General features: G+C 32.1%; 1 protein-coding gene across 1 annotated transcript in view; it reads left to right on the forward strand.

The window, feature by feature from the left end:
- The window catches only part of LOC148944870 (uncharacterized), a 40,160-nt gene extending 23,385 nt beyond the window's left edge, over positions 1 to 16,775 (forward strand). Inside the window, exons 2-5 of the mRNA XM_089098873.1 lie at positions 5,972 to 6,220; positions 8,221 to 8,365; positions 12,788 to 12,879; positions 16,695 to 16,775. Of these exons, the coding sequence (XP_088954999.1) occupies positions 5,978 to 6,220; positions 8,221 to 8,365; positions 12,788 to 12,879; positions 16,695 to 16,775 (561 nt within the window). The 5' untranslated portion in view covers positions 5,972 to 5,977. The remainder of the gene's footprint in view (positions 1 to 5,971; positions 6,221 to 8,220; positions 8,366 to 12,787; positions 12,880 to 16,694) is intronic.
- Positions 16,776 to 18,653: the final 1,878 nt, after the last annotated feature.

The following is an 18,653-nucleotide window of genomic DNA, read 5'->3' on the forward strand; positions in this document are numbered from 1 at the left end:
GTTTTTTTTAGTGCTTTCAAAAGAGCTATCTATTCTAATTAAATAGCCTTTTTTATTCTGGGGTTTGTGAATTAAATTTTTTTTTTAACTTTTAAATTAACGTGGGTGTTTTTGAATATGGTGAGAGCCCCCTAATATAATCAATAAAATATACGTAATAAAAAAAAAACAAGCAATACGGCTCAATAGTAATTCAAATTTGATGTCAATAAATGTATCAAAAGAATGGACTTATAATGCTTATTCTAAATATATGAATTTTATTAATTTTAGTATTACTCATCAAAGGCTACGAGCCTCAGAAAACTCACCTGATTTTTTAAAGAGGGAAACATCCCTAAAAGTGAAAAATTTTAACGAAAATCACACCGTCAGATTCAGCGTATCAGAAAACCATTAACATAGGTTTCAAGCTCATATCTGCAAAAATCTGCAACTTTGTATTTTTGCCAGAAGAAAAATATACGAATATGAAGTTCGTTACGTAAGTTAATTTGTAAATTACGTCAGAACCAAATTTAGAGACTGCCATTTAGCAAAAGAAAAGTAAAAATTGTATGCAAATTTTGTTTACTTATTCAATGACGGTGAGCCAAAATCAAAACCTGCATTAACTAAAAAACGATCAGAAATTAAATAAAAAAAAACAAGCTTTTTAAACTGAAAGTAAGGAGCGACATTAAAACTTAAAACGAACAGAAATTATTCCGTATAAGAAAGGGGCTGTCCCCTCCTCAACGCCTCGCTCCTTACGCTAAAGTTTGACTCTGTCACGCAACTTTATTTTTTAAAACGATAAAAAACTTTAGTGTAAAGAGCGAGGCGTTGAGGAGGGGACAGCCCTTTCATATACGGAATAATTTCTGTTCGTTTTAAGTTTTAATGTCGCTCCTTACTTTCAGTTTAAAAAACTTGTTTTTTTTATATTTAATATGTAAAGGAGCACTTCGTGTTTCCTGACACAATAGGCATAATTCTGGTTTAAATACTGCATTCTTTGGACCGTGCATCAGCTTCAGGCTTTTTGAACCAAGTTGATCCATTCTTCTGAAATAAATCTTGTTTCAATACTACTGGAGTAGTTTACATCTTTTCCTGTTACATGATATTGTAAGGTCACAATTTATGAAGAGAGAAGAATGTAACAGAAAAAGATATTTTGTAATGCTAGATTCATACATTCTTGCCACTTTTCAGGAAACTAAGCCCCTTTTTTTACCATGTTGTGCCACTTGACAGAAATCAATTTTTGTTTAAAAAAGAAAAGATTTGAATAAAATTTTATAGATTTATGAAAAAAGCTTAAAACAGATATGATTATTATAATTGGATAGAGTATTGATTTTTGAATCAAATGGTATGTTTATTTCTTAGGCTGAGCTCCAATCCACCTACCATGGTCAGTTACCATAGTAAGCTCACAACCTGCAGAATAATGTGGTAACAAGTGACCATAAGGTGACACCACTAGATTAATATCAAGACAAACATCACAATAAATAATTAAACAAGATTTCATCAGAATTTGCTGTTCTTGTGGAAGCAAATAAGTGAATCAAATGCTCAATCTTGATCTATTCAATCTTGTAACATATGCACTGTAACCCCAATACAATATTCTTGCTTTACAGTAAATCTCTGGTATTCCTAAGAAATAGCAAATATTAACCAGAGAAGTTTTTATTATCTGATCTATTCAATCTTGTAACAAATGCACTGTAACCCAAGAACAATTTGATGATACGAAGGAAATAACACATAAAATGTCTATGAATTTATGTAAAGGACCACTTTTAGTTTGCTGACACAATAGGCATAATTTAGGTTGAAATACTGTATGCTTTGGACAATGCATTAGCTTCAGGCTTGTTGAAGCTAGTTAATCCATCCTTTTGAAAGAACTCCAAAGTTAAATCTTAGAGTTAGACTCCAAAACTGTTAGAGCAGAATGAATCTTTTGTCCCTTATCTGATATTGCAAGGATTTACTTTATAAAGAATTTAATTTAGAAATAAAATTAAACAGAAAAATATACTGTAAAATGCAACCTTAGATTCAATTGGATCTACTTTTGATTAGTAGTATATCTGAAATGGTTAGTGTTATGTATAGTTAAAATGATTCAAGCTAATGAAAATCCTCTAAAGAAATTTTAGACAAATCTAATGGTTAACAATCTACATTCTATGTGGTATAATAGAGATTCTATAGTGCACTGTTGAAACAGTGATGAGCAATCCAAATGCTGATAGTCTTACTTTACTTCTTGTATGTGTGATGCTCCAAATTAAAATACATGATCAGACTCAAATCATTTATAGAATCAAGACCAAAATAGTATCAAAAGGGTGGAAAATGACATAAAAATGGAAGGAAACTGTATGATTATTACAATATTGGGTAAAATTATAGATTAAGAGTTTTTAACTATTTGGGTAAGTAGCCTAGTTGAACTAGACAAATAAAAGTTCAAGAAACAGATCCAAAGCCTCAACAATGTCATGGGAAGGTTTTTTGAAGTAGCCTTCTAGCCCCATCACTTTTTCTCTCCAGAGGACACTGAGGTATAAAGACTATGAGTAATTTTTAATGTTATAAAAGTAAAATTTTCAGATTTAGATTCACATCTAAAAAAAGGCACTAAAAGAACATTTTGAGCCTTGCGTGATCCTTGATATAACTTCAAATTCTGTAGTCACAATAAAAATTGTGCTTTCAAAACTTAGACACAAATAAATCAATAAGCTAAACAGCCAAAACTAAGGTAGATAATTTCTGTCAAAATTTACATTGCCTGTCTCTTAAAAAAAACTCCCAGGGGTATAGTCTAGCATATATTACACCCTTAATTCATTCCTGATAATATCATTTTCCTAACTAACTGCTATTTTACAAGATAGAAAAAAACTCATCTATAGCTCTGTCTATTGTTAAAAAGAAAGGAATTAAGAAAAGAAAAAGGACTGATAAAAAGGACTTTCATAGACGGATCTTTCGGATTGTCAGCAATTTCGAGAAGAGTAAAAAACGTTTCCTCTGAACATTACTGTTACCCTTACACAATCCATTTGTTATTCTTTTATACATCCCTGAGGTGTAAAAGCATAGAATTTACTCTTTACTTTAAATTTAGCTGTTGCTCACGCCAACTGTTTCTTTTTTTCCCCAATGTTGTATTTTCAATAAAGGGAGAATGCTTCATGCTTTAGAACGAAAGAAAAGGGCATTCAGGCCTATATACTCAAGCTTACAAATTTGAGCATCCTGCTCACGCCTCCTTTGAACACTAAAGCTACATGCGATGTGTGCCCACAGATCTAATCTACTAGAGAAGGGGGAGAAGTCTGAAGGAGAGAAATTTAAGCTAGGATTCCTTTTTTCCTTGAGTCTTTAAATAAATTATTACGGGGTGGGGGAGTTCGTCTAAGCAGTGGGTCCTGTATGACCTTACATTGACACTTCCAGTATGTTCTTTTTTTTCAAAAACTCCTTGCATGGTACAACGTTAAATTCAAAGCAAGATTGTAATTCCAGACCTGGTTAAATTCTGCTAAGTCGTCAATGAATTAGAAAATTATGCACCTTGCCATTGGATTGCAAAGTGCTATTCAGCAAAATGGGGGAATGCATTACTGATTGATTTTTTTTTTCGTTACACTTTTTCAGACCATTTTATTTTTTAACTATAGCCTTAATAGCTTCCGTTATAGAAATTTGAGGGTCATACAAGTAAGTTACTTCCATTATTGTAAATTTATCTTGTATTAGGCAAAATCGTCTCAATACACTTGCTGTTACAAGTATGGCACAACTGATATTCTTAAAGCATTTGCCAGTAATAAAGATACCGTTATAGGAAAAGTACATCCAAACTTCCAAACAATTTTTTTTAAATCAGATCTCATCCGAAACCCTTAGGACATAAAAAAGAAAAGAAAAATAAGAACAAGAAAAATAAGAGGCGAATTACCAGTATGTTTCTCAATTTGGAATCGGGCATTTGGTACCAGTAGCCTCCCAATCTGCCCAGCTGGAAGTTTTTGGGCTGGCCTTGTGACATCTCTGATCTAAGAAAAACACTATATATATATATATATATATATATATATATATATATATATATATATATATATATATATATATATATATATATATATATATATATATATATATATATATATATATATATATATATATATATATATATATATTATAGGTGTGTGTATGCATAGATTTTTTCTTGAAAACGGCTCTATATTTTTTTTTTTTTTTAATTGGCCCCCCTGGGATTTTCTGGCTTGAAATAACGATCTAGATAGGTCACAAATTTGAGAAAATTCGTCTTAGTCATAATGCAAAAAAAAAAAAAATCATGTGAGTGACGTCACACTTACACATTTCAAGAGCAAAAAGTGCATCATTTTCCCCAAGGAGTGGTCGTTTCGTTTTTAGTACCTATCACGTATGCATAATTATACAAGATGACAAATGACTCTGAACATCTAAAAAAAGGCATGGAATAAGAAACAGCAAAATCACATTCAATTGCAAACAAAATGTTGCATGGAATATATATATATATATATATATATATATATATATATATATATATATATATATATATATATATATATATATATATATATATATGTATATGTATATATATATATATATATATATATATATATATATATATATATATATATATATATATATATATATATATATATATATATATATATATATATATATATATATATATATATAGTACATTATAGAGTCAAGAAATTCCGTCGTGGATTCTATTCCTCCTTCCTGCTTAACGCGTCCCTTATTCAATCGCAATTTTCTGAAATATCTAAATTCTGCAATAGCATAATTATCGACTTACTCTTTGGTTTTAAGTTACGTTTTCGTCTACAATTCAATGTAATTGTTGTTGTTTTTTGTCCCAGTTCATTATCATTATCTGTTCAGCGTCATTTGTCATTTTGTGTAGTTTTGCACGTGTCATAGATATTAAATAGTAATTCCTATTTCTATCCTTTACAGACGCTTAAATAACAAACTCGTTATTCAATTGTAATTTTCTGCAAAGCAGTTAGCTATCTTGTGTAATTTTGCATGCGTCATAGATACTAAAAAAAGGTATGACCACTTCTGGGGCGGGAATGGTGTAATTTATGTTCTTAGAATGTGTATGTGCTATTGAATATGACGAAATGACGCGAAATATGAATATGACATAAATCTGACGTGCTCAGAAATGTAAGGTTCTAAACAAAATTTTGGCGTGAATTCAATTCTTCTTCCTGTTAATCCTTCAGAGAGTCATACATTTTATAGGATTTTTAGTCTCTTGGGATTCGTTGTGGTTCTTATATAATTATTTTTTTTCTATCCTTTTGGCCAAATTACCAGATCAGAACCTTGTTACAAAATGATGCCAAGCCAAGATTTTAACCCATAATTGCTCTGACTGTTATTGATTCAGAACCAGAGTAGAGAAAGTATACAGTATCGACAAAGACTATACTCTCCGTAAAAAAAAAAAAAAGAAAAAAAAGAAAAGTGAAACACATTTAAAACCACATAAGATTCATGCTCCGGCTTCACGCATGCGCGATTCTGATGTACACATCAGGATGAACCATTGAATGCCGAGTAGCCACTGAAGTAGGCTGTGACGACACGGCTCAGAGCCTTAATTTAAAAAAGTACACCTACACCTTTTGACTCTTTATTTTAACTTCTTCTGGTACTGAATATGCTATGGTACACTATGCCAAAGTATCCACCACAGTGCATATGTACCACTTTCACTGGACATTTGTTTGTTTTATATTCGCTGTGTACTGTGTTTTAAACAAACTGTGTTATTGTGAAAACTGTGTACTGTGTTATTAAAACAAAGACAAAGTGTATAGTTTTTTGTTTGAGGATTTACTTTGACATTTTTTGGATTTTCAAGGATCGTATGGAGAATTTCCGGCAGCGTCGGTCCAAGTCTGCCGACGGTGTGAAGTGGCTTGATCATACATCGCCAGGAGTTTCAGCACCGTTGGGAACTGTTCTACAACCTTTGCTGTGCCAAAGAAAATCGGTCACAGAGCTTGGATCTCCCCAGGGTGTTGGAAAGTGTGATCGAAGTGTGCTGACTGCTCAGGATAATGATTCTGGCGGGGAACTGGAAACCCCCAGCTCGTATTCCGATTTTAAGGTACATTAAAACTCTTCGGGCTATTTAGTCTGGTTGTCATTTCAGTTTTAAAAAACATTAAATAACCAATTCAATAACTCTAAATTGCCTCAAATCAGTTTAAATAAACAATTAGAATCAGTTACAGTTGCTACAACTCATTGCAGTACCTAGCCAACTGAGGTCAGTAAGCTGTGCACACTTTCGATCCATCCCAATCAGTTCATAGCTTCATTTTTTACTCCTTCCCATTTATTTTCTTCAAACTATATTTTATTACCCCTTCCAACTCAATTGGGAACCGACATGTTTGGCCCCAGCTGAATCGCCTGAAAGCTCGGTTTTTTCAACCTATCATGTGTAAAACGTGATTTGGTGTTCTTAACCTTTCTTTTGTTATAGCCCTAGGAAGCAGGACCGTTTTCAGGATTTTTATTTTTCAGGGGGGGGGGGAATACAAAAAAAACTTTAAAAACGCATCAAAAATATGTTTATATTCATTTTTACTACGTTTTTTATTAGTCAAACATTCATGGGGGGTTATTCCCCCCCCCCCCCCCGGGGATACGACCTTGTTAGGAAGTAGTATTGAACCATGTTTTTCGTATAGCTTATTGTTCGATGTACAGTCAGTCAAACTATTATCAAAACTACCCGAACATACACCCAAAGTACCCAAAATATACTACCCATATACAGCTCTGGAAAATATCTTGTTTATCTTCGTGAACTTTTCGAAGGATATTGGGTTTCCAATATCCTAGTCTTAGTTGGAAGACCTATATTCCTATTCATCTTAATTGCGAAAAATACCCTGTATCTTGGCTATTCTACTTTTACACCTGTACTGAATCCACAGTCTTTACAATTAGTTCTGCCCAGGTAATTGAAGCTTTAGACGATTTTGTAATTTCCTAGCCTTTTAATTGCGAATACCAAAATACCTTTTCCATCGTAGAAACGGAGAAAAAAAATAGCGAAAGAAGCTAAAATGGTACAGAATTTTTTCTGGACAGTTGTATAAGAATGTATTATGATTCCTTCCTTTGCTCTATTTCTTCCTTTATAGGAATAAGGCTCGGGCTATCTCTCTCCCTCTAATCTGTTTCTCTCTCTCTCTCTTTTTTCTCCTCTCTTTCTCTTTCTCGCAATCTTTTTTTTTTTTTTTTTTTTTTATATATATATATATATATATATATATATATATATATATATATATATATATATATATATATATATGTATATATAGGGCTTGGCTTTTCCACTTTGTTGGCTCTGATAAAAAAAAATATGATTAAATTTTTCTCTAAAATATACTAAAAACAGAATGAAGAGTGTAGTTCGGAAACTAAAGGAATCACTTCTTAGTCAAAGTCCTGGAATCACTTCTTGGGCAAAGTTTCTTTGATATTCAATAGGATACTCTCGAGTTTCTCATCATTATAGTGTGGATACTCATTCGTTTTTTGATAGCCGTTTTTAGAGACCAAGAGACTATTGGAACCCTTGTGTCTTCACTTAGCAATATTGAGCAGTGTTGAAAGAGGTGTCTTCTTAGACATCAAAAATATCTCGTCGTTGCCTGTTAATTTTTCACTCTTTTTTATGGCCGTTTATAAGGCTGAGAAACTGTTTTAACCGGTGTATTTTAACTTAACAATATTAGTTAATTTTTAATGATTAATATCTTTGCTAGCCTAACTCGAGGTATCTTGTACTCTTTACATTTGTTCGATAAAAGCGAGATATCGTAACAAATTAGTGAAAAAAACGATAGGCAAATAGTCAGTGCACATATGACTAATGTGAAAACAGTTGTATTTATAATTACCAATCAAATGTCAATAACCAACTGCGAGGAGTTATCTTGGGTCTGCCTCCCTCCTGTTTTACTGTTTTTATGTGCTGGCTCAATATAAAGTGCGGTTTCTTTGCCATTAAAGTACGCTCTATTGCTGTTGTTTACTATATTATAATTAATGTGCTACCAATACTATTTTTTTATTATAGTTTTTCTCTAGGACAACTTGAATTTGAAATGCCGTCGGGACAACAATGCTCACAGCTCCAGAGATACAAGAAGAAAGTCAACTCCCAACTTGGCTCGAGCTGGAGCTGTCTTTCAAATTATCACACAAAACACAACTCCAGTGATTCTAAGAAAAGGTTTCACGTCATTTCGACGTTTTTATTGAAAAGAGTTTGTTTGGTTCCATCGAGTTTATTTAACAAGGTTTAACAGAGTTTAGATTACAAACTTGACCAATTTCTGAAAGGGTGGTTTCAGAAATTGTATTTAAATCGTGGTTTAAATATATATATATATATATATATATATATATATATATATATATATATATAATATATATATATATATATATATATATATATATATATATATATATATATGTATATATATATATATATATATATATATATATATATATATATACTCATTTTTTTGAAATGAGTCTGTTTAAATCTGTTTAAATCCAGACCTTTGCGCGTCCCTGAAAAGTTCTTTTTGATCATTTATTTTTGAAACTCAGTTTGTCTCATCGCAAAGAGGATTAATGGTCTGGGTTTTCTAAAGAGTAGACATGGGTTTCCAAAACTATAGCTTATTTTCAGGTTAAATTACTAAAATCTTTGGACCATCTAATGTTTCTAGCATATTACGACATTAACGTACATATTTAATGGATTACCGGGTTGTTTGGGTTGGTTGAAGGGAATTAGACGAAGCTTTGGGAGGAATCCCTATCCTTCGATTCTCATATAGAAATTACTGTAGCTGATTCACTGATGCTTGTTTGTCTGTCTGGAAATCAGTTAGGGCTGGAACTTCAAAATGCTAGTCTGGAATGTAGTCTGGAAATGCTAGTCGTATCCAGCGGGGAATGGGTAGGGCTTTTGCCTTTAACTTCCTTTAAAATACAAACAAATATTTTTGAAATTTGAGTATTTGAATATTTTGAATATTTAATTATATTTGAATATTAAATATATAGAATTCAAATATATAGAATTTAATATAGAATTTAAATATATAGAATTCAAATATATTTGAATATTTTGAATATTTTTAAATATTTTATAATTGAAAATAAAATGCAGGCTGAAAAAAAACTTATTTGAGACCATAACAAAAATTACACAAGAAACACATATTCTCCCCTCCCCCAGAGAGATGGCTAGAAAGATCTGATGTATATAAATTAAATATTTAATATATTATGGCATTAATTCTTGAAATCTGAGCAAATCAAGATTATGTTTTTTGTAAAAAAAAAGTTTTTTTTACTGCATTTTGTATCTTTTTTATACTACTTTTCCGATAATAAAACTTTGGAAATCAAAAACGAACAGATATTAAATTTGAAAAAACTTTTATAAAAATGTTTATCACAGAAAACTAAAGATCTATTCTCTCTTAAGACAAACACAAATAAAGTCCTATAATCATTTAAACATAAAACAATCAGAACATACCATCAAGGAATAATTGAAACAAAACGAACAGAGGTTAATATAAACAATCACATCAACCATAAAGGAAACAGGTACTGATATATAAGAAAAATTAAATCCTAAAACGATTAAAAATTAAAATGAATACTCAAGCCAAACTTAAAACGACCAGAAATTACTACCAAAGGTAGTAACGAGCAAAAATTAAATAGAGTGCTCACGTTGAATTTAAAAAGAGCAAGAATTAAAGTGAGGGCTCACGTTGAACTTAAAACGAGCAAAATTAAAATTGAGTACTCAACTTGAGCTTAAAACGAGCAAAAATTAAATTGTATACTCACGTTGAACTTTAAACGAACAAAAATTAAGAGAAGTTTGGCTACTGCCCCTTTCCTCTCCCCTAACCGTAAAAGCTCTAAAGCCCATTGGGTATTCTGTACTTTATTGAAAACAGAATATATCATAAACATCTTTTTTATATATCTAGTTAAACAAAAAATGTAGTTTTTTTTTATTCAACCAGGACTCTGGTTGAAGTTCGTTGTAGTGACGATTCTGGGACTGTTTTTAAAATTTATAGTTTTAAAGGTCGTACTAAACTGTAATTAAATAAAAAAAAACAAGTTTTTTTCATTGAAAGTAAGGAGTGACATTAAAACTTAAAACGAACACAAATTATTCCGTATGTGTAATAGGGCTGTCCCCTCCTCAACGTCTCGCTCTTTACGCTTAAGTTTGACTCTTTCTCATAACTATTGTTTTTAAACAATAAAAAACTTTAGCGTAAAGAGCGAGACGTTGAGGAGGGGACAGCCCCTTTCATATACGGACTAATTTCTGTGTTTTTTAAGTTTTATTGTCGCTCCTTACTTTCAGTTAAAAAACTTGTTTTATTATTTAATTTCTGAACGTTTCTGAATTAATAAAGGTTTTGATTTTGGCTCACCTCAGATTAATAATTAAGAAAAAATTTTAATATTAATTTTAATTTTATTTGGTTAAATGTCTTTCTAGAAATTTGTTTCATTTTATTTAAGAACGTTTTGCTTAGTAATAAATATCTTAACTTACGAATTAACATACTTAACGTACTTCTATATTCATATATTTTAAATATTTAATTTATGGGGTACACCCTCTAGTCAATACCTCCCTATTTCCGCTGAAGTTCAAATTTTGTTCCAATTCTTTAAAAATGATCCCTTAATCACAAAGGCCCTTAATTAGAATAAATAGCTCTCATGAAAGTACTAAGAAAAATCTTTGGCTTAAAGAGCGAGGTAATGATTAGGGGCGAACCCAATCATCTACGTAATATTTTCTTTTGTTTTAAGTATTGATGTTGTTCCTACTTTCAGTTGAAAAACCTTTTTTATTTAATTTCTGATCGTTTTTTAAATAATGCTGGGAAATCCGGTACCCCCTTCATAGCAGTGTCCCTTTCTCCATTAAACATTCTGCCCTTCACATATCCGCCCAAATCCCCCGTGGCTCACCCCCCCCCCCCACCACTACCCGGGCAACTCCCTCCTGATAAATTCTGTATACGTCACAATGACCAGTACTATATGTAAAAATCGGGTAAAATTCATAACTTTCAGCCCTCCCCCCGGGAACTTTGGGGGATTAAGCTATCCTAGAAGATATAGTTATTATATTTTCGATCATGCCGAACAAAATGGCTATCTCAAAATTTTGATCGGGTGACTTTGGGAAAAAAATGAACGTGGGAGAAGGCCTAGTTGCCCTCCATTTTTTGGGTCACTTAAAAAGGGCACTCGAACTTTAATTTCCGTTCGAATAGGCCCTCCCACGATATTCTAGGACCACTGGGTCGATACGATCACCCCTGGGAAAAAAAACACGCATCCGTGATCTTTCTTCTAGCAAAAAATACAAAATTCCACATTTTGAAGATAGGAGCTTGAAACTTCTAGAGTATGGTTCTCTGATACGCTAAATCTGATGGTGTGATTTTCATTAAGGTTCTATAGCTTCTAGGGGGTGTTTCCCCCTTATTTTTGAAATTCAGGCAAATTTTCTCAGGCGCGTCACCTGAGATGAGTAGAACTAAAATGGATGAAACTTATATATTTGAAATCAGCATTAAAATCTGATTCTTTTGATGTATCTTTTGTTATCAAAGTTCCGTTTTTTTAGTGTTTCGGTTACTATTTCGCCGGGTCGCTCCTTACTTAAAGTTCGTTACAACGAACTGTTTGATTTTTTATATGTGTCTGTTGGCGTGAATGTCCGAAATCGGTGAATGTCGATATTCACCGCTGAATGTCCGAATTCCCCTTTTTTTTGGATTCAATCATCGTTGCTAATCAACTTTTGAAAACAGAATATATCATAAACATCTTTTTTATATATCTAGTTAAACAAAAAATGTAGTTTTTTTTTATTCAACCAGGACTCTGGTTGAAGTTCGTTGTAGTGACGATTATTGGACTTTATTTAAAAATTATAGTTTTAAAGGTCGTACTAAACTGTAATTAAATAAAAAAAAACAAGTTTTTTTAATTGAAAGTAAGGAGTGACATTAAAACTTAAAACGAAAACAATTTATTCCGTATGTGTAAGGGGCTGTCCCCTCCTCAACGTCTCGCTCTTTACGCTTAAGTTTGACTCTTTCTCATCTTGTTATTTATAAGAAAATTAAATGCCAATGTGTACAACAGATTTCTTAGCCTCAAGAGTTTAGCAAGCCACAAAAACCCGACCAAACAAAAATTTGACTGTGAAAAAAAAGTAAAAAAAAAGTATCTTGCTCCATTAAGTGAACGGTTTTAATAAACCGTCTTTTTTATTTCTTCATGATGTTTCGTTATCCTTCCGTCACGTGTTTTGATATTTTTTATTCTGCTTTCCTCTCGATTCTTTTTGGCTTTCAAAATGGTCGCCAGGCTTATTTGCTCGCCTTCATACAGATCATTTAAACGATTTTTTACTGTCCTTTACATTACAGTAGGCAGCCTGTAAGGTTGTGATAAATCTGTTTTTTTGTTGTTTAGCTTTTCTTTAAAGCTGTGAGATTTCCAAGAAAGTAGCTCTGCGTTAAAGCAAAAAAAAAAAACGGATAAAATGTTTTAATCGCTTTTCCTTTTTTTCCAGGATCATCGCAGGATTTGTTTCCTCAGTTAATAAATATCTTCGATAAAATGATCGAGACAAACAAATCACCGATTCCTCCAGATCCATCTAATGTATGTCACCAACTAGCAATATATATATATATATATATATATATATATATATATATATATATATATATATATATATATATATATATAGCATTATAGATTAGAATATTATCAAACTTGATAAGACCAGAAATAACTATATAGCCTCTGAAAACCAGAGCGTTATTTGCGCTTTTAAAAAACAAAAAAAAACGCAACTCAGCTGCTAAAAAAGAACATAAAAGAAAATGGATAAAAATCAATTGGTCAGGAAAAAAACTTCTCTCGAACTTTAAGATTGCAAAATTCCAGATTTTTTTTTTTTTTAATACAATTCTTCAGTTTTTGGTACACTTTATGCTTGGTGAACGAAATCTGGAAACAAATTTCAAACTGTGTCTGGTCGCATAACTCACTCTCGTTGGGTTTCGTTGCTCACATATAATACTAGCACCATTCCTTGTCGAATCATCACCATAAATTGAATTAGGCTTTAAAATATTCATTAAAAACTGGTGCAAGAGCATTCAAACACTGAAATACAAACACTCCTATTTTATAATCTCTTCTTTCATTAATCTTTAAGATATTCAGCTTTCTTGAAATTATCCCAGTGGCATCTGTACCATGATCATATCGATCTTATAAGCTTACTCTGCAGAACTAAGCTCGCCTAAAGTTGCAACTAAAATTTCTCGCCCAAATCAAGCAATACCTGATTGTTTCAGTTTAAGATACCTATTTTTGTTTATTCCAGTTTTTTGTGGAAAAGGATAAGTAAGAAGAAGATAAAGGAGAATCGTAAAGTAAACACTAGTAAAGTAAAGTAGTAATCTTAAGTAAAGTAAAATATAATAGCCATCGTAAAATAAAAGAATTTAAAGTAAACGCTAGTAAAGTTAGTAATCGTAAGTAAAGTAGAATATAATAGTAATCGTAAATACTTGTAAAGTAAAATAATAATCGTAAGTAAAGAAAAATATAATAGTAATCGTAAAGTAAAAGAATGTAAAGTAAACATTAGTAAAGTATTAATCGTAAGTAAAGTAATTGAAATAGTAATTGTAAAGTAAAAGAATGTAACGTAAACACTAGTAAAGTGAAATTGTAATCGTAAGTAAAGTAAAAGATGATAGTAATCGTAAAGTAAAATAGTGTAAAGTAAACACTAAATTGATCTAAAATCTAACTAAGCATGCAAAGAATTGATATAATGTTTTCTGGGATGATGTTCTCCTATCTAATTTATTGGAAAATGGCTTTTGGTGTATATGCTGTAAAAAAAAATTATGCTTTAGAATTTTTTAATTTCAATTTGAAATCTGGAAATTTGTAAAAATTTGTAGGCCTTAGGCGTAGAAAATTGCCATATCATAGGCAGCACGCTAGCGCTGCCTAAGTAAAGAACGATATGGGCACAATGTGTTTTTTTTTTTTTCATACCCGGGCACTGCGTATCAAAGGTGTTGTCGTATAAACTTCCAAAAGGGGTCATTCGTTAGGAAATTGGTCGGGGTTGTGCGCTTTTTAATAGTCGAAAGTAATTGGAGGGCAACTAGCCCCCCCCCCCCACGCCCATCATTACCCCACACACATCCAATCTAAATTTTGAGAGAGCTATTTTGTTAAGCTTACTTGATTTCCACATAGAAAATATCTTTTTGAGGAGGACACTCCCCCACAACCTTCAGGGCAAGGGTTTTAAGTTATGCCTTGAGGTCGTATAAGATCATTGTTGGCAATGTACAGTTTATTTTTTTTTTTTTCTTTAAAGCAGGGCACTTCATATAAAAGGGGCCGTCGTAGAGACTTCAAAAGGGGCTCATTCAATTGGAAATCGAGAGTTTTAGTGCCCTTTTTAATATTCAAAAGTGATTGGAGGGCAACTAGCCCCCCCCTCCCCTGACGCCCATCATTCCCCCAAACACATCCAATAAAAATTTTGAGATAGGCATTTTATTAGCGTAGATGATTTCCAGATAGAAAATATCTTTTTGAGGAGGACACTCCCCCACAACCCTCGGGGCAAGGGTTTTAAGTTATGCCCTGGGGGTATATAAGGTGTTTATAGAAGACGTTGTCGTAGAAACTTCAAAACAGGCTCATTAGATTGGAAAGATAGAGGGGGAGACAAGGCACAGATCCAAAGAAACATAAAAATTGATAAACTATACATCAATAAATAACTTGTAGGATTAATAAAATTGAAATACTAAAAGCCAAAGAGTGAGCCACTAGGAGTGGCAGGGATAGATTGACGCTTAGTCTGAAAGAGGGCTTAAATTACTAAGAATTTATCATAAAGCAACGCTTTAAAAAGAAAATACAATGATTTTATGAATATTGTATATAAAACATGGATTTTCATAATTCGACTAAAATTACTACATAAAAACGATATATTTTTTCCTAAAGATTATTCAATATGGACAATCGACTAATTTAAAACAATTCTCCGAAAATAAGATTTCCCTTCGAACATTCTAACAAAGATTGATAACACAAAGACCTTGACAGGTAGGTAAACACAAGGCTCAAAATGGTGGAAAAATAATAAGCCCGTTTTTTAGCACTAAGATCTTACATCTTTTTGCAAAGATTATCGTTTTTTCACTCATCTTTGTTCTAAGATCTTACAGCTCACTGATGTTAGCAAAAAGTGTGAAAACCGTCTCAGTTCTGCCATGAACAAGAAAGATGAGATAACTTTGATTATCTACTCATCAATCTTCTCGGACCGTTGATTAGAGCGGAATGATGAAAGACGTTTAAACAAAATTTACAAAAGATTGAATACAATATTTCAAAGATTTACATTTTAAGCGTTTTATGACAAGAGATGTAAGATATTAGTACATTGATGAGTTAAAAAAACGCCCCCAATACTGAACAACCTGAAAAGGTTCAGACTTTCCCCAGGCAGAACTATTGAGCTTTATCTTACTGTTGCTTATTCGGGACCAGTGACCTTTTTTTGTCAGTAATAATTTAAATAAATCTTATTTAGAATTTTTTATTGTTTTGGTTGTTAATGCTTCTTCTTTTTTTGTTTTTTTTTTTGTTAATTAAAAAATAATTTGCATTCAAAATATTAAAATTACTTTTGCCATTTTGTTATACCATAATACAAATAAATTAATTCATATTTATGTTGAATTATAAAGTATAAATTACTAGCAATATTTTGCTAATAACCTAACGAAGTAAGATACCTCTACGCATATTGAAATTACCTCCATACTTATTCAAAATTTCCAATTTACTTTTGTTAGTAATATTTGCCCAACAACCGAAGAATAATAACGGCACAACGATAGTGCTATATTAAGCCATCTCTATTTGTCCTTATTTACAGTAAAGGGTTGAACACACGTAGCTGAGTTCAGGAACTGATTTCCAAATCAGCGACGATTTTAAAAGAAATCGGCGTCGATTTGAATTGAAAAAAATTTCTAGTTTTTGGCACCGATGGGTGCCGATTTTTAAAATTTTAGCATGATCATTACAAAAAAATAGAGATATAAATAAATATTCAGCCAGAGCTGTCTGTGGTGAAAGATGCCGCTACTTAGCTGAGAACTAAACTGAGAACTAAGCTGAAATCAATCATTTAACTATTAATAAACTCCAGTTGAATATTTGTTCCATGATTTTTTTTTTTGAAAATCTCGCGCCATAAATTTTTCTTTCAACAAATGTTTCTTGCCACTATCCTTTTCCCAGTGATGCTGAAATTGGTTCCCGAAATCAGCTACATTTGTCCAGCCCTTAAGAGCCCATTTACACGAGGATGAAAACTAGATGGAATTCATAATATCCAAGTAAACCTGAGTTTTCAGGCTGGATTCGTTCGACGAAAGTACGTTTTTGCTTCCATCCTACTTCCTCAGTCTCTTGTTGAACCTAACGAAGAGCTCTAGTTCAACTTGACCTCAAAGTGACAAGATACAATGCATTTCTGCCATTTTGGCGCTTTTTTTAGGTAGGTGCTCATTGAGTTTTTCAGGTCGGCAAATTTTTTTACGGATTTACATTAACTTGCAGTCCTTTACCCAAGGACTGGGGGTTTCAAGCCGAGAATCATTGCTATTTCAGGACCCTCAAGAGGGAGAAGGAGTGGGGCAGGTACTTCAAAATACCTTCCAGGGACATGCTTTGGTAGGCCTAAATATTTACCAAATCATATTAGGCTATTGAGTTACAAATAAAGTGAATATAGCCTACCACTCAATGCCTTTTTTATGCTCTTTACAAATATAAAAGGCCTAATCATTTTTGTTGGAAATGAATTCCAGCCCCCACCCCTATATATACCAATTTAAGGTATATATTTGCACCTTAGGGGGGTGGGGGTACTGTTTAAACGTACAACTCATGTACATCAGAAATATAAATAACCCCCACCCCCTCCAGTGCAAAAATATGATATATATAGGGGTGGGGGCTAAAATTCATTTCTGGCAAAAATGATTATTATATTCATAAAGAGAATAAAAAAGCATTGAGTGGTAGCTATAGACTTATTCACTTTAGTTGTAACTCAATAATATGATTTGGTAAATATTTACCCATGCTTTAGCCTGTAGACCTGTCCCTGAAAGTTTCATTTTCCTAACCTAACCCCTTTCCAAGATAGCCAAAAGTAGCTAAAGTAGAATTTTACTAACATAGCCCCTCTCTAAGATAGCCAAAAGTAGCTTAAGTAGAATTTTACAAAAGTTAGTGTCCTGAAGAGTTGGGTACCAGGAGATTCTGGTCAATATATACCAAATCATATTAGGTATTGAGTTAGTAGTACGGGCGCCAATAGACAAAAAGATGCTTATTTTCAGGTCGTCATGACACATGTGTTTCATGCAATTTGCAAGCAGTTTCTAGTCATATTAAACACACTTATTATGATTATACCCAGGAATAGATAACTCAAATGGGTGCATTGACCCTTAAAACTGACCTTAAAGATTAAGAAAAAACTCTCTCGAGAGTTTTGTTTACATTTTTTTCAAGTTTGTAGCACTATCTGTTTAAGGCTTATGCAACGCGTGCAATTTAAAGTAGAAAGAAAATAATGGTCAACAAATAAAGTTTTAAACTTATTTCAGAAAATTAGTATTGGGAATAATCATCATATTTGGATAGAGTATTGAATTCCAAAGAAAAAATTATTATTAAGATAATTTCAACTCGCTACGTCATAAAGCTTACATGCTTCAACGCCGCCAGTTATTTAGTGTCAGCGGGAAGGCCCAAAAAACGAAAACTTTTAATTATTACAAACAATTATTCGCTGTTTGTCAAGGGATTGCAACAATTCAAAAACCTTAAAAAGGAAAAATTATGGTTTCAAGCTGAGTACATATATATACATAATAACAATAAGTACATAATAATCAAATATATTTGAACAGGCCCAGTATGAAAAGACATTATAGTGCGTAAAAAACAAAAAAATAGGTAATTGCAAAAAACAGGTAATTACAAGAACAAGCTGAAAATTATCAAGTTCGCTGCAGCTCCCTTCATTTAAAAAAAACCCTAGGTACTGCCGATGTTTTTAAAACTTTGATTTTACCGTGGACACCCAAACATGAAACTGAATGTTAATGTTAATTGAAATTTTAAGGCCTACGTCTTACATTTCTGTTGAAAATCTTTGAACTTAATAAATTTATGTAGTATTTATATAAATCTTTATTTTGTTTGTTTCAATTTCAGATGCCACCTTTTCAATAACCCCACCAGCCTATCTGCCATCCTGAACTTAGTCTATTTGCTGTTATTTTCATGATTTGAGTTAT

This window comes from Artemia sp. Qi Xiang Cuo, chromosome 13 (genome assembly GCF_049724085.1).
Source record: "Artemia sp. Qi Xiang Cuo chromosome 13, ASM4972408v1, whole genome shotgun sequence".
Taxonomy (NCBI): Eukaryota; Metazoa; Arthropoda; class Branchiopoda; order Anostraca; family Artemiidae; genus Artemia; species Artemia sp. Qi Xiang Cuo.